The sequence below is a fragment of the Mustela nigripes genome, chromosome 4 (assembly GCF_022355385.1).
Source record: "Mustela nigripes isolate SB6536 chromosome 4, MUSNIG.SB6536, whole genome shotgun sequence".
NCBI classification, from domain to species: domain Eukaryota; kingdom Metazoa; phylum Chordata; class Mammalia; order Carnivora; family Mustelidae; genus Mustela; species Mustela nigripes.
The window spans coordinates 151,856,211-151,870,159 of record NC_081560.1 but is presented as its reverse complement, the minus strand read 5'-3'; the positions used below and the strand labels follow the sequence as shown (position 1 = coordinate 151,870,159).

General features: G+C 48.7%; 1 protein-coding gene across 5 annotated transcripts in view; it reads right to left on the bottom strand.

Moving 5' to 3' along the window:
* The window catches only part of WDFY4 (WDFY family member 4), a 281,403-nt gene that overhangs the window by 34,754 nt on the left and 232,700 nt on the right, over positions 1-13,949 (bottom strand). For 4 of the 5 annotated variants that reach the window (XM_059397992.1, XM_059397994.1, XM_059397995.1 and 1 more), the window contains exons 48-51: positions 10,414-10,456; positions 9,112-9,231; positions 7,100-7,217; positions 5,331-5,440 (exon numbers count right to left, since the gene is read on the bottom strand). In XM_059397992.1, coding sequence (XP_059253975.1) covers positions 5,331-5,440; positions 7,100-7,217; positions 9,112-9,231; positions 10,414-10,456 — 391 coding nt within the window. Of the gene's footprint in view, positions 1-5,330; positions 5,441-7,099; positions 7,218-9,111; positions 9,232-10,413; positions 10,457-13,949 lie in introns of those variants that run through there. The other variant, XM_059397996.1, reaches the window with a different exon arrangement.

Genomic DNA, 13,949 nt, shown 5'->3' with positions numbered 1-13,949 from the left:
CAGGTGTTTGCAATCTTTAGATAAGCTATCTAGCTGATCTCCGGCTAGCTGAAGCAGTCTCAGCTTGCTACTTCTCCGCCATCTTGACTCCTCCCCCCTCAAGGACCTTTAAACACAGAGATTTGCACACTACGTGCTAGAAAGTCTAGCCTTCCTTTCCGGTGGGACTGACCTGAGTCAACCCACCACTACATTCAAGTATGGGACTGGTTTTATGAGCAGTCTGACAATGTATTCTCCTGGAAATGGTTTTTCCGGTAATTTACAAGTATCCCATGTAACCAATCCACTCCCAGGACAACTGTGTGCATGGGTCCTCTAAGCTGCTGTCCTCTGTCCGTGAAAGAGGGTGTGTCAGTGAGAGGAGAGGGTGCCCCAGCTGGGCAACTGGGTGGACCAGCACGGGGGTTTCTGCCCTCCTGCAGTGTGAACACCAGGGAGTTTCTTAAAGTCTTAATGTTTCCCACCAGGGAGTTTAAGTCTTAATGTTTCCCACACTCTACTCTGGGGTGACGGTTGTGGGTGTACAAACATGGGTTAGCATGTGAGTGTGAGTGTGCATGTGTGCACACATGTGTGAGGCACCTCCTGCAGTGCCAGGCGGACAGAAAAAGATGCCCCGAGGACTCTGCCCTGATGCCCCTGTCCCTCTTTGCAGTGTGGGAATGGAGAAGCGATCCTGGGCTGGGGCCCCGACCTCAGATACATGGGGGAAGGTAACCAAGGGCTCTGAAGAAGAAAAAGAAAAAGAATTTAAAAGTTCCTGGAAGCACTGGGTGTGATGCATAAACAATGAATCTTGGAACACTGAAAAAATAAAATTAAATAAAAAAAATACATACATACCTAAGAAAATAAATGAATAAAAGTTCCTGGAAGCAGAAGGTGGGATCTGGGGGGAAGTGAGCAGGGGCAGGGTCTGGGACAGGGAACAAAAGAGTAAGCGCATCAGCTGGTCAATTTTGAGACCCCATCACCACCCAAGAGTCAACCCAGGGCCACCCAGGGCCACCCAGGGCCAATGTGTGCAGCTGAGGAAAGAGCCGGGCTTGGCCTTCTGCGGGCTTCTTCAGAATGCCAGGCTCTGACATCCCACTCAGCCAGCTGGGCTGTCGGCCCGACGAGAATTTGGGAAGCCCGTGTACCAGCTGGGCTGCCTCGTCAGTCTTGCTCTCGATGCCGGGTGGGCCTCCCCCAGCGTAGCCATTAGCTTTCCTTCCTGGAGGATGTGGCCCTTTACTCAACAGACGCCTGCTGTCCACTCTTACAGGGAGGACAGTGGACAAATATGGAGCATTTAGAAACCAGCCAAAGGGCTCCCCTGCTGTAACTCACCCCATCTTTACCACCTACCAAGGCAGGGGGTATTTTAAAGGAGGAATGGAAAAAAAAAATAAAGGAGGAATGGAAGCTCAGTGATTCAATACTACTCATGAGAAAGTTCTAGAGCCAGGACTTTGACTCAGGTCCTCCTGTCTCTATTACATGAGCCTTTCCGAATGCTCCTCGTTGAGTCAGCATAATGATAACTGTGCCTTTGTTTTGGACACAGCTTCCCCCCAGACCCATGGCCTGTCACCCACGGAGCCTCCACGTGGACTGCCTGGGCGGCTCTCTGTTCTCTCTGCAGTGAGCATCTGTCTTACGAGAAAACCAGGCATCGCGCCTCAGGTGGTTCGGAAAACCCTTCCCTACTGCTGGTAACAGCTGCCGTCACACGGGTTGCGACTTAATTAACACAGCACTTTATTTCAGCTTCTGATTAAATGTAACAGCAGCTGCAGCAGCACGGCCACTGTGCCCTCGCTGGGGCGCTGCTGCCTCGCTCTGCCCTGCCCAGGCCAGTCTCCTTGTGGGCCTCATTGCCACTGGTGCTCCCGCTGGGGTGGTAATGGGGCGGGGGGGCGGGCTGTGGCCCCGGCAGTGGTGCAGCCTCCTGGCTGCTCTCAGGCACCAGCTCCAGGCCGGACAGATGCCAGAGAGGGACTGCGTCCTAGGAGCTGAGCCCCCGTCTCTGGAAGACAGCAGTCTCAGGTCTCCACAGAGTGGGGTGACAGCGTATGACCAGCTCCCATCTCATCCCCCGCGACTTGTGGTGTCACCTGCTTGGCTCGCACTGCCTCTCTGCAGTACCTCTGCCTCTCTGCCATACCTTCTGGACTGTGAGAGTCTATCGCTATAATACCCGGTTCGAGGCAGAAGATCAAACACAGTCATTCCGAGAGCAGCCCAAAGTGGGCAAGATGCAAAAGTGAAGGCAACATAGCACACTTTCCACCCAGGGATCAGAATGTGCTGCATGGCAATTCTAGGCTGTGGGGCAGAGCCCCCCCTTCTGTCTTCATCCAGTTCAGGGGTGGCTGGGCAAGCCACTGTACCCAAGGCACCATGTCTGCCTCTTGACAGTGCGCAGGGTCACACGGGGTGCAGGGCTTAGACACATGGCTTTCCACTCCAAAGATTCATCCTCCCTGCCGAGCCATGGAACAAGCAACTGGCAAGTCTGGCTCCTTCACACTAATAGGCAAGAGGCAGAGCTTACTTCATGCGCAATGGAGAAGCACGCCTTTTGTCAGGCTGACTCTTGCAAACACACCCAGCTCTGGGTCCATCCAACCCTCTCAGTTCCCTGCTCTCCAGATAAATAAAATAAGAAGGGCTCACTCCTGGATTCTGCATCTTCTCCAAATTTCTCACTCTTCGCTACCTCATGGTCCATGCTGGGGAATGGAAGTCTACTATTGAGACTGTAGTGAGGTTCCGTTCCTCGTTACCAGACAGGAGTGAAGCAAAGGTCCCTTAAGAAGAAATGGACCTGTCCCCTAGGAGGCACGGTGGGGGCAAGAGAAAGAGCCTGACTTCAGGAACATTCCTAAGGAGGTCTGTGAAGGTCCCAGGACTCCCAAAGGAGAGCCAGGTGCATTTTCCCCCAGATATAGCCTTTAAGCATTCCCTTGGGAGCTAAAATTCATCTTTTATTCTAAGGAGAAAGCAGAAGATGCTGGATTTTTCTCAGGTTGTGCTAGAAGAGTCAGTAAAAAATAGCACACATGGAGAACCCAACTTATTTCAGCTCAGATGAGCCAACAGCCACAGAGAGTCAAACCAGGAAAAACTAGGAGTCACATCAGACTTCAGCATGGGAGTTAAAGGGCCGGAGCTAATGTGTGTCACCCCAAAGCAGATAAAATTGGTTCTGACCATCTTACACTGGTTCAGACCACCTCAAATCAGTTTAGTGTGCTCATTCATGGATCAAACTAGCTAAAAAGAAAGCTCAGACTAGTTGTGACTAACTTCAGGTTGATCTTAACCCAGCATTTTTGTGGGTCTGCAGCACACCTATTTCATATGGCTCGTCTTGTCCTGGAATGCTTCTCCGAAGTCCGGGCTGTCTTGAATTAGCTTAGCCCAGAGCGGACCAGCTTGAACAAGCTCAGGCCTGCTCAGCTTCGATCTGGCTGATTGCAGGGAGAAAGTAAGTGACCAGGATCTATTGCCTACGCAGTGTCAAGCCCTGCACTAGGGGCTTTACCCACAGTTTCTCGTTTAACCTCAGCAGCTCCGGAAGCTATGCAAAATCAACCCTCATTTCCAGAGGTAAGATCCCTCGCAGAAGATTCTGTATCCATGAAGTAGCAGATCTGGCGTATAAATCTCATGGCGGATACCATTTCAAGTTCACTCTGCCTCCTGTCCACGTGAGAGGACCTTTAGTAACACGTAGAGATGGGACTTTACAGAGACTGAAGGGACAAAAGAAAGCTTTTCAAGCATCCAGCGCCGCCTGGAGGGAGTGCTATAACAGAATGCATCGCCATCATCATCAACGCGATCATCTCTTCTTGTGGATTAATGAGCAACGTCTGGATGGGATTCCTGGCACGGGCTAGAGCTCCGGGACCGTTTGTTCTCCAAACCAAACTTACTTAAAATGCTTGTTGCCTGAGAAAGGCTCAGGGGAAGCACACTTATTATTTTTGAGTGTATTTCCAGGGAGAGGAGGTTATACAATGTCTAGACAATCCATGCCTTTAAGGAGAGAGAACACTGTGCCAAGACAGAGAAGACTGGAGGGATTTTGTTCCTAGTTGGAGAAATCACCTTGACCTTGCCTACCCACTCCCACCTAGGGCTCAGGAGTTGGATTTAGTACAGACGTGGCCTTTGGTCTCTCAGGGCCAAGGTCATCTGACCACGAAGAGTGGCCTTTGGGCGAGGTCAAACCAAAACCCCACACTCCTGGAACACTCGTACTTTCTCTTTGTTGGACTTCATAACTGGAGCAAGTCTGTGCATATTCGTGGCCTGTTGCCCACCGTGGCTCCTGCCTTCCTCTCCGTAGGATGCTGGGAAGGCCCTGGAGCTGGCCAGGCCGTGCACTTGCACTGTGAGCTGCTTCCCTTTGGAGCTGGCTGGAACTGGGCTACCCAGAGGCTCTCCCCAGTTGACAGCTGCGCCCCTAGGACAACCTGGGAAGCAGGATCCCAGCAATAAGGTCAGAAAGAAAATAAATGTCTTGACTGCCTACAAAGGACCCTGTCTCAGCAACCCCATGTGCCTTGGCCATACCACTCACTCAGAGCAGGGCCTGCTCCCTTCACGCTGCATAGGGCTGAGGAAAGACAGAAGGGGGCCCAGCTATATTTGAACTTCAGATAAATAACAAATCATTTTTTTAGTCTAAAAAATTCACTGTTTACCTGAAATTCAAATGTACCCGGGCATCCTGTGTTTTTATTTGTGAAATCTGGCAACCTTAGGCTGGTACAATGAATGGTCTCTTGGTTCATGGGTGGGTAAGTTGGTCAGCTTCTTTCTCTGGTTCAGCTATTCATTATTCAAGTACTTTGTCCTTTTAAGCCTTTCAACTTGCACTTAGCATGGCTGTCAGCATTCCGAAGTCACAAGTGGTACTCGTTCACTCTTCCTTCCTCTCTTTTTTTGTAATGTTATTTTTTTTCCTTCTTTGTGTTTATTTTTCTAATTCCCAACCACCCACCTTCAAGGAAGTCTTCAAGCCTTCTGCTTTTCCTTTTTCATGAAAACTGACTTATGTTATGCATGTTTCCCCCTATTACCTCTCATTTCTTGTTTTTGGAGTCTTTCTGCAACACCACTGGGCAGAGGTGCGGGTCACTGCAGATCAGTGAGGATGGGCAGCCTGCCCCAGCTGGAATGCCCAGGATCCCGGAGCCAACATCCGGGAATCACCGGCTGAGACTGGATTTCTAGCAGGGAGACCCCTGCTTCATCCAAGCCCAGCCATTCGTCGGTGAGATAGTGGTGTGTGTGTGTGTGTGTGTGTGTGTGTGTGTAAGGGAGCTCACCTGTAGAGAACAGAAGGCCTGGGTATATGGTGGCATCCGGACCAGGTAGGAGGCGACAATGATGGCCGAGGAGTAGTGAGTACAGTAGTGACACTGGACTGTCATATCTCCTGCAATGAAAGGACAAGTCTGGCATGGATGTCCCCCTGTGCTGGGACAGACTGCAGACACACAGACTCTACCAGGCTCAATCATGAGCGGCAGGCACAAGCCCCGCTCAAGATAGCACCTGCAGGCGTAATGAAACCTTGGCTCTGCTCGCAGATGTCATGATTTGGCCAGTAGCCATGGTGATGAGAAGCACATTCAAGACCCTCAGTGGCACCCACGAGTCCCCAGTGGTCTACACCTGAGAACGTAGGCAGAGTTAGGCTCTGGGAAGGCTGCACTCAGGATTCATGGGAAGACAGTGGCTTTGGCCTTCTGAGTTAAGGGGCACATAGAAAACCCCAGCATGCCTACAATCCCTCCAGCGCAGTCGGCCAAGGCCTGAACCAGCTCCCTGTGGTGACTTCTTACCATCTTGCCGCTAGCCCCATGCTCAGCCTGAAGCCCTCCCTGGTGCCATGCAGGAGCTGTCTAAGCCAGTTATTCCGGGGGCTGGTGGAGGAACCTGCACAAGGTCCCAAATCCAACAGGCAGCTCAAATGCACACCCAAGGTGAGATGGGAAAGCACGGTGAGATTCCATGCTCCCCTGGCCTGCCCCTGTGGAAGGGGCCCTGCCACGCCCGGCAGCCAGAGGAACAGCACGCGGGGTTGGGGGGTTCCCCGAGAAGGGTCCTAATGATTCACCTTCAGCCTCAGGAGGAAAGGCAGGGCAACGAGGGCCTGCCCAACAGTCTACATCCTCCCATCTCCCCTGAGCAAGTCTGAGTGCCAGCCCCATGCAGTGCAGGGGTCCCGGGCAGGCCTCTATGGGGCTGTGCAGGATGCAGCAGGACCCTCCCTGTCCTGCTGAGAACCTGCTCACCAAAAGCAGCGTCTCTGTGCCGTGTAAGCCTTTCCAAAGCACAAGACCTCTGGTTCCCAAGGGAAATTTTCATGGTTCATGGATAGCTGCTCCTTATTTTAACTTATATGTTTATTTCAAAGGATTTGAGAAAACCAATAGAGCTAGCATCAACTGCATGATAGAAAAATTTCTTTTGAAAATACATTCATCAAAGTTCAGAAATGAATAGACCTAGAGAAAAAAAATTAAGGCATTAGGAATTCAAGTCGCATGTGAATGTGATTAAAAATTGTAAAGGTGATGTGCTGATGAAGAGACTGGGAGGTAGGTTCTAGAGTCCAGCAAATACAGGCTCCGCCATTTAGAAGCTGTGATCTTGAATGCATTGTTTGAACTGTCCGTGTTTAATTCCCTTCTCTTTGGAATGGACCCTTGTATTTATGAATGTGGGCTGGCCTGTGCTGGGAATACACACAAAATGCTGAATGAATGTGCTCTCCGCCTCTGGTAGCCCTAGGTCTGGAGGCAGCAGCTCTTAGCACGGTAGTTCTCAGTACTCCCTGTGCCTCACCACAGCCTTACTTAAATCAGAATCTCTAGGGGTGGGGCTTGGGCATCAGTAGGTGTAAAACCTGCCCAGGGAACTCTTCCCTGCAGTCAAGGTGCAGACCAGAGGATTAGAGCTGTTTCTATCCAAACATAATTGTTTCCATGCTAGGTGAGAGCCCGAATCATTACCAACGACCTTGTCAAGGTACTTGAATGAGCAACACTGCAGGAAAAAAAAAAAAAAAGTCAAGCTGGGATCTACCCACCTTCAGTCTTCTCAACCTCTTTAAACCTCTGGATGAATTTCAGCTTCCTTTCCTTGGTCTGAGCCCCCATAGGCTTTGAGAGATCACGGAAAGTCTTGGGATTCGTCAAGTTCAATGTCTAGAAGGCAGATAGATGTGTAGTTGGAGTTAACTCCCCTCAGACCTTCTTGTGCCCCAGTGAGACTTCAGGAGCCACGCTCTTTAGTTTTATGGTTCTCTTTATTGGTTTATCGTCATTTGGTCTGACCCCCTCTGGTGATTAGCAGGCGTGCTGGGGTTTTATGGCCCCAGAGTCAGTGATCCACAAAGACTTAATAAGGGAGAGAAGGAAACTAAGAGGAGGGGAAGATTGAGTTCACACTGAACCTGTTCCAAGTTGACCCAAATCAGAACATTGCCACCAGTTACTAAAAAGAGATTTTGAAAAGAATCCCTGTTGTCAATGAGGTGCTTGGCTCCAGCCCCCATGGAGAGAGATGTATGCTCCAGTAGTTCACAGTCCTTACTAGGAATCAAACGGACTCTCTAGAAGGTTCTGATTGGGAAGGAAATGTGAGGAGCATCCTCTTTTGTCTGGAGCCTCTCCCTTCTGTGCAATGACAGCATGCAAGTTTACCCCTTCCTCTGCCCTGGGGAACACAACATAAGGCAGTGGAGACCTGAGGTTTTTAGGGCCAGGTGTCCTCAGAGACGTTTGCTTTGAGCAGAGATACTCTACATGTTAGCAGAGGAGTCAAATATCCTCTAGGATTTTCATGTCCCATAGAAAGTGTTTTTTAATGCTTCTTTTCCTTTTCACTAGCCATGAACCACTGCAGTCCCCCTGGGGAGGCAGGGCCTGTCCCCATCTCCACACCTGCAGAACCAGGGGTGGGAGCAGAGTGAGGCAGACCCTTCTCAGGCCCCTGTGATTTTGCCAGGACAGAATGGGGCTTCCAGGCTGCTGCATCTCCTGATTCTCCAAAAGTATTGGAAATCCACATTTCTAGGAGAAATTGCCTGATTTCTAAACACGGGTAAGTAATCACAATTTTGGACTAAACAAAGGGGGCTGGTAAACCACCCCTTTGCAACATGTGAGTTAAAGCTGGGATTTGCATGTTTCATTCTTGAAATAGCTCAGCCTCAGATGGATCATTAGGGAAATAAAAGGCAATGTGCAGCTGGAGAGAAGAGTTTTGTGTTAAATGTCTTAACTGGGGATAGGAGGTCACAAAGGCTTGAGGCTCCTTCTCCCAAATCCTGGGTGTCAGTCTTCCAAGCTGTCCCAGGCAGGATTGGCAAGGGCTAGTCTGAAGCAGGACTTAGCCACCTTCTCTCCTTTACACACACAGCCCAACATCCCACTTGATGGCCAGAGCCCAGGTGGCTGGGACAGTGCTTCGTGGCCAGATCATTCCCAGCAATGTCATCTCGGCCCGGCTGTGTCAGGTTTCCTCCTCCCTCCCTGCCTGCTGAGGCCCAGGGGCACACGCCGAAAGAGGGAATGATCTGGCCTCGCCGTCAGCACCCTGTCCCAACATGTCTCAGTCCAGATCCTGAGTGAAGTCCACATACCAACATCCGGATGGCTGAAGTCAAGATACAGAGGAGTAGTTTGTTCTCTCTGGGTCTCTGGGTCTCTCCCCTTTACTCTACCCCTCACCCACACATGTTGATTCGGGAATAAATTCCATGGTCTCCTTCACTTGCAGGACTGGGCAGTGTCTCAGCAGATGGCTATCAGTTGCCTTCAGAATACTGAGTAAGCCAGGAGGCCCTCCGGGGCTCATGTTAGCAACTGTCCTCGTCATATTGATCATCCCACAGGTAGGGTCACCTTCCCATAGGTAGATCTGGAGAGGAACCTGAGCTCCCAGACTCCAAAGGCCTCCTTTGGAACACGGAGCAGCCCTCAGGCCCAGGTGGACTGAATCTCATAGCAGAGGCTCTGTGTGCTGACTTAGTACACTCTGATCTTCAGGGTCAGAAAGCCTCAGGACATCTGAACAGCAGCCACGTGACTACCATACCTGTGAAGTGTAGTCAGCCAGGACCCAGGGAAACACTGGATACTGCATGTAATCATTGTAGGTCCTCCCAGCCGCGGTGTTGAGGTGCATGAGATACTCAAAATTGCTGATGTCCCTTTTCTGCCGGAAGAGACAGAGAGGAGATAAACCAAACATGACTGGCATCTTCCTAAGGGCCATGGGGGTCTATCTCTCAACCCTCTGCAGCCCTCACTGTGTGGGTGAGAGCAGGCCCCACACGCCTCCAGAGTTCCCCGTGCACCTGGCACCCAAGCCAGGCCAAAGCAGGGAGGCCCCACTCATTTCAACATGAACTGAAGCAAATATATTCAGGAAGCAAAGTCAGCCAGTAAAAAAGAGAAAATAAAGCACAGCCATCCAAGGCCAAGGATAAAGCCTTCTTTTGTTCAGCTGCTGAGTGTGATACTCAAAAGTTGATTAAAGGAAGAGCACAAATGCTATGGATGAACTTACTGCTGACCTTCTCATGATTAAAAAAAATATATGTTTATAAAAATAAAAAATTTAAAATAAAAAAAAAAAAAAAAAAAAAACAAATTAGTCAAGGGGGCCTTGCAGTCACAGAGAAAGGTGCCCTCACCAACAGGTTGAATAAGCTGTCTCCCTCTGGGAATTTAGGGACTTTCTTTTCTGCCCTTCTCTGTCGGGATAAAATTCATTTTTAGGGTCTTAGAATGTACAGTCAAGGCGGAGTCAGGGCCTATATTTGGGAAAAATGGCCAAGGGAAGAAAGGACACTGAGTCCAGCACAGCTGTCACCTCTCACAGGGGACCCGCATGCTAGTTCTCGCTTGGCCCTCTTGCTGGGAAAAGATTTGGGATAAGTGTGACCAGGAGTTCATTTCTTGTTGCCATGTGATCTCTAGGACTGGCCCTCTTGGGGTCCTAGCCTTTCACTGAGGATCAGAGGCTAACTGTCCATTCATTCAAACTGAGAGTCATGCATGTCCTCTCAGAACAAGAGAACCCTGGAGCCCCTCTACACTGTGTCCACTTACACATGTCTGTGGATGGGGCAGGTGCATATGCATGTGTACAAACACACACACACACACACACACACACACACCACCCACCTCGGACTCCAAGCCTCAAAGACCACTTTTGATCACTGAGATCTTTGTAGGGAAATATTCAGGACATTTTGGTAAGTTAAAAAATAAGTTCCTTCCCGAGTCCCCCATGTGCTTTGTCTCTCCATCACTGGGGCCAGAGCTGTTTTGTGATTTGCCTTCCCACAGGGTTTCCTCAGACCTAGAGTCCTCTACGGGGTCACTCTACCTGCCACCTCTGCAGCATGGTCCGGTCGAAGCCTGGGTATCTCCTGTGGGACAGAAAACAATGACGGTGACCAAATGTCTCAAGGCACAAATGAGGGGAGAAGTGGGAATTTCTGGAGCTCTGTGGGATTGGTGCATCCAGAAAAGCCACAGCCTTCCCAGGGCATACAGGCCCTCTCCAGGCAGGGTAATAAGACTATTATCCAAGCTCTACTTGCCCCCACACTACCCTACTGAAGGTTAGGCTTTTATGGTTACTTTTGCTCTGCTGGGATGCTGCGATATTCTACTGCTGTCTTAGGTGTGGCCTGTGGGGGAAGTCCTGGGGCCACGCAAAAGCAGGCTGACCTCTCACAACCCCACACTGGGTTTCCCACAGCCACGTGTCAGCCTGCTTTCCCCATGTACATGTAACATACGTGATTATAACATACTGGAATGGGATGATAACATAGGCACATAGTTTAACAAATGTGGAAGACTGTAAAATCAGAGTCTCCGAACTACCACTCCTACTCAAGAAGCCCCAGTTAACGATTTCCAGAATAGTTTTACCCCTAGGCCTGTCTATGCGCTTGGATCATTGTTGTTTTTATGACAATATGGGGGGATAATTTCATCTGTGTTTTGTCACAGACTTCACAGCAGGGTGGAGTCAGCTCTCATCGCTCTATGGGATTCGTTTCTACAGCAGCAGGACCCTATTGTACAGATGGATTGGGACTGGTTGAGCCTGCCTGGGGTGGCGGGGGGTGGGGATTGGTCCTTAGAAATGACCTTTCCGTGACCAGCTTCAGACATAAATCTCTGGGTATTTGGTGAGCGTATCCACGAGAGAAATCTCTGGCAGCGGTTCTACTGGGATGAAAAGTATGAACATTTTGTTGGCTACATATTAGTTGGCTACATAATGCCAACCTGTCCTCTTAAAAGGCTGTACTGATTTATGTTTCTACACGTAGAATTGAGAAATACAAACTGAACCAAAGAAATACCATTTTTGACCAATGTGGTGGGAAAGAGTTTAGAAGGCAACAAGGTGTGCTGGGAAGGGGACGGGAAGGGGTTTTCTCCACATGCAATGCCCTTTCTGCTCAGCATGGATTTGTGGAAGCCAGTTCCTTGGCCTCTGTGGTATCCTTTGGTTCCTTTTCCAGCTCTCTTTTCTTCCCCTCTCTGACTCTCCTTCTGCTCTCATGACCTTTGTTCAAGATGTTTTGCCAAACCCAACCACATCATGTTTCCTCTTTTCAGCCATTCACTCTTCCTCGGTCCCACTCAAGTGCCCACAGATGTCACCCCAACATGCGTTTTACGTTCTACTCACATACACTGCACCAGGATCCTTCCAGCCTCTGTCTGTCTGGACAAGGCCTGGCTGCCCAAGTGCCCGAGCAGGGGCAGTTCCCTTACCTTCTCACCCCAGCAATGCCGGCCTATACTCTGCCTCAGGCTTCCCATCGCTTTTCACTCAATTCTTTCCTTGGTAGGTTTTTTATAAATAGAATGCAGCGCCCAGCCTGGGTTTTACCTCTCCCCACACCATCACCCCCAATAGAAAAATCATCTGTTATGTCCATTTTATCTAGGCAAATGACAGTAACAAGAACAGAAGCAAAAGATAGTCAAGTTTATTGCTTTAGGTTGCAAAGGCTCCAGCGAAGGTTTGGTTCACTTGCTCAGTCTGGGGCCGGCCGCCTATCCCAGTTCTGGAACGCAGGCTGCTTCAAAGGCTACAAACATGGGCAGAGCCCAGGTTGGAGACAGTGGGGGTCACCACCTTGGAAAGGACATGTGCTGAGCATTCCTGAGGAAGTCGAGCTACAAGCATGTGGAGTCCGTATGGCAAAGCTCACTAGTCTTGCTACTTTATTTTGCAAGTTTGACGGGGGGAGGGGGGTGCAGGAAATAAGGGGACAAAATGTACCTATTATAGCTCAGGCAATGAGAGACAATCTCAGCCATTTTCAATTTCAGAGAGGGTTCTAGAATTTTACCGGTGGTCTTTTGTGACACTGCCCCCAGGTGGAATGGTGTGCAGAAGATAGAGGCATGTCACCATCCCATTTCTCATTTCATCGGCTATGAGCTCCAAGGAAGATCCATCATTCCCTTACGACCAGCAAAGGACGCCGTTACCAGCACTGCCGAGACACCTAACCAAAGGTAAGTCATAGTTTTTAACTTTTTATTTGTTTATTTATGTTTGTTTTATGTTATCACTTCCACTTCTTTCTTATTTCATTTAATTTGAGAATTTTATGTATATACTCCTATACTGATTTTTTATTTTTTTAAAAAAAATTTATGTCTATATTTTTACTTGAGTCCACTTGACACACAATGTTATGTTAGTTTCAGGTGGAGAATAGAGCGATTCAACATCTCTAAACATTATGCTGGGCTCGCCACAAGTGTGGCTACCGTCTGTCCCCACACACTAGTACAGTATCACTGACTGTGTTCCCTATGCTGGGCCTTTTATTCCCATGACTTAGTCATTGTGTAACTGGAAGCCATCTCCCATCCCCTTCACTCAGAGACATAATAATAATAATAATAGTAATAATAATAATAAATACCAGTAATTGTCATGCGTTAAAGATTGCAAAGACTTTACCCATTGTCTAATTTCCACAACGACCTAATGAGGCAGCCATTTCTTCACTTAATGAAGAGAAAGTGGATGGGGTGCCTGGGTGGCTCAGTGGGTTAAAGCCTCTGCCTTCGGCTCAGGTCATGATCCCAGGGTCCTGGGATCGAGCCCCGCATTGGGCTGTCCGCTCCGCGGATAGCCTGCTTCCTCCTCCCCCAAATGGCACATTGCAGAGACTCGTGAAACTCTGACACACTGGACTGTGCAAAGCACGCGTTCGGACCAAACCCTGACCCAAGGCCCCCACTCACAAGACAAGCTCTTTCCTCTGCCAGGGCAAAGAAAACAAAAGTAAACAAAAGGCAACAAAGGCAAAAACCTTAGTTGTGGCTGAGTTAGAAGGCAGTTTCCTGACAAATGAGTAATTTGTGTACCCCTGGGTTTAAACAATGAGCCCTAGCAAAGTTGCTAAGTTATCACTGCATACCCATGAGATAAACATGAAGCTGTTGAGATATTAAAAGTCTGGAAGGATATAGAACAGGAAGTTATCTCCAGATGCTGAAACTGAGCGGCTTTAATTCTCATGAGGTTTTAGATCTCTGCACTTTAAAATTTATTTATCTTCTTGTGCATTTTCTTCCATAAAATGTTGATTTTAGTTTTTTAGCTTTTTTGCTTATCTGTGTTCTATGATTTTCACGTTGTTTATTTTCTAATTTAAAATGATATACTTTTACTAATAGTCTAGAAATACACTGGGTCCTAGGACTTTGGGTAACTTTTAATTTTCTACTTATCTGAATTTGATAATTATTTTAAACCCATTTATTGTCTAAGTTAAATGACCTTTTTTTTAGTTTTGCATTAAAAAAAACAGTGGTGATATCCATGTATCTAAAGTTTTTGTGGTTAACCATATTTTTCTTTTTTAATTTCAA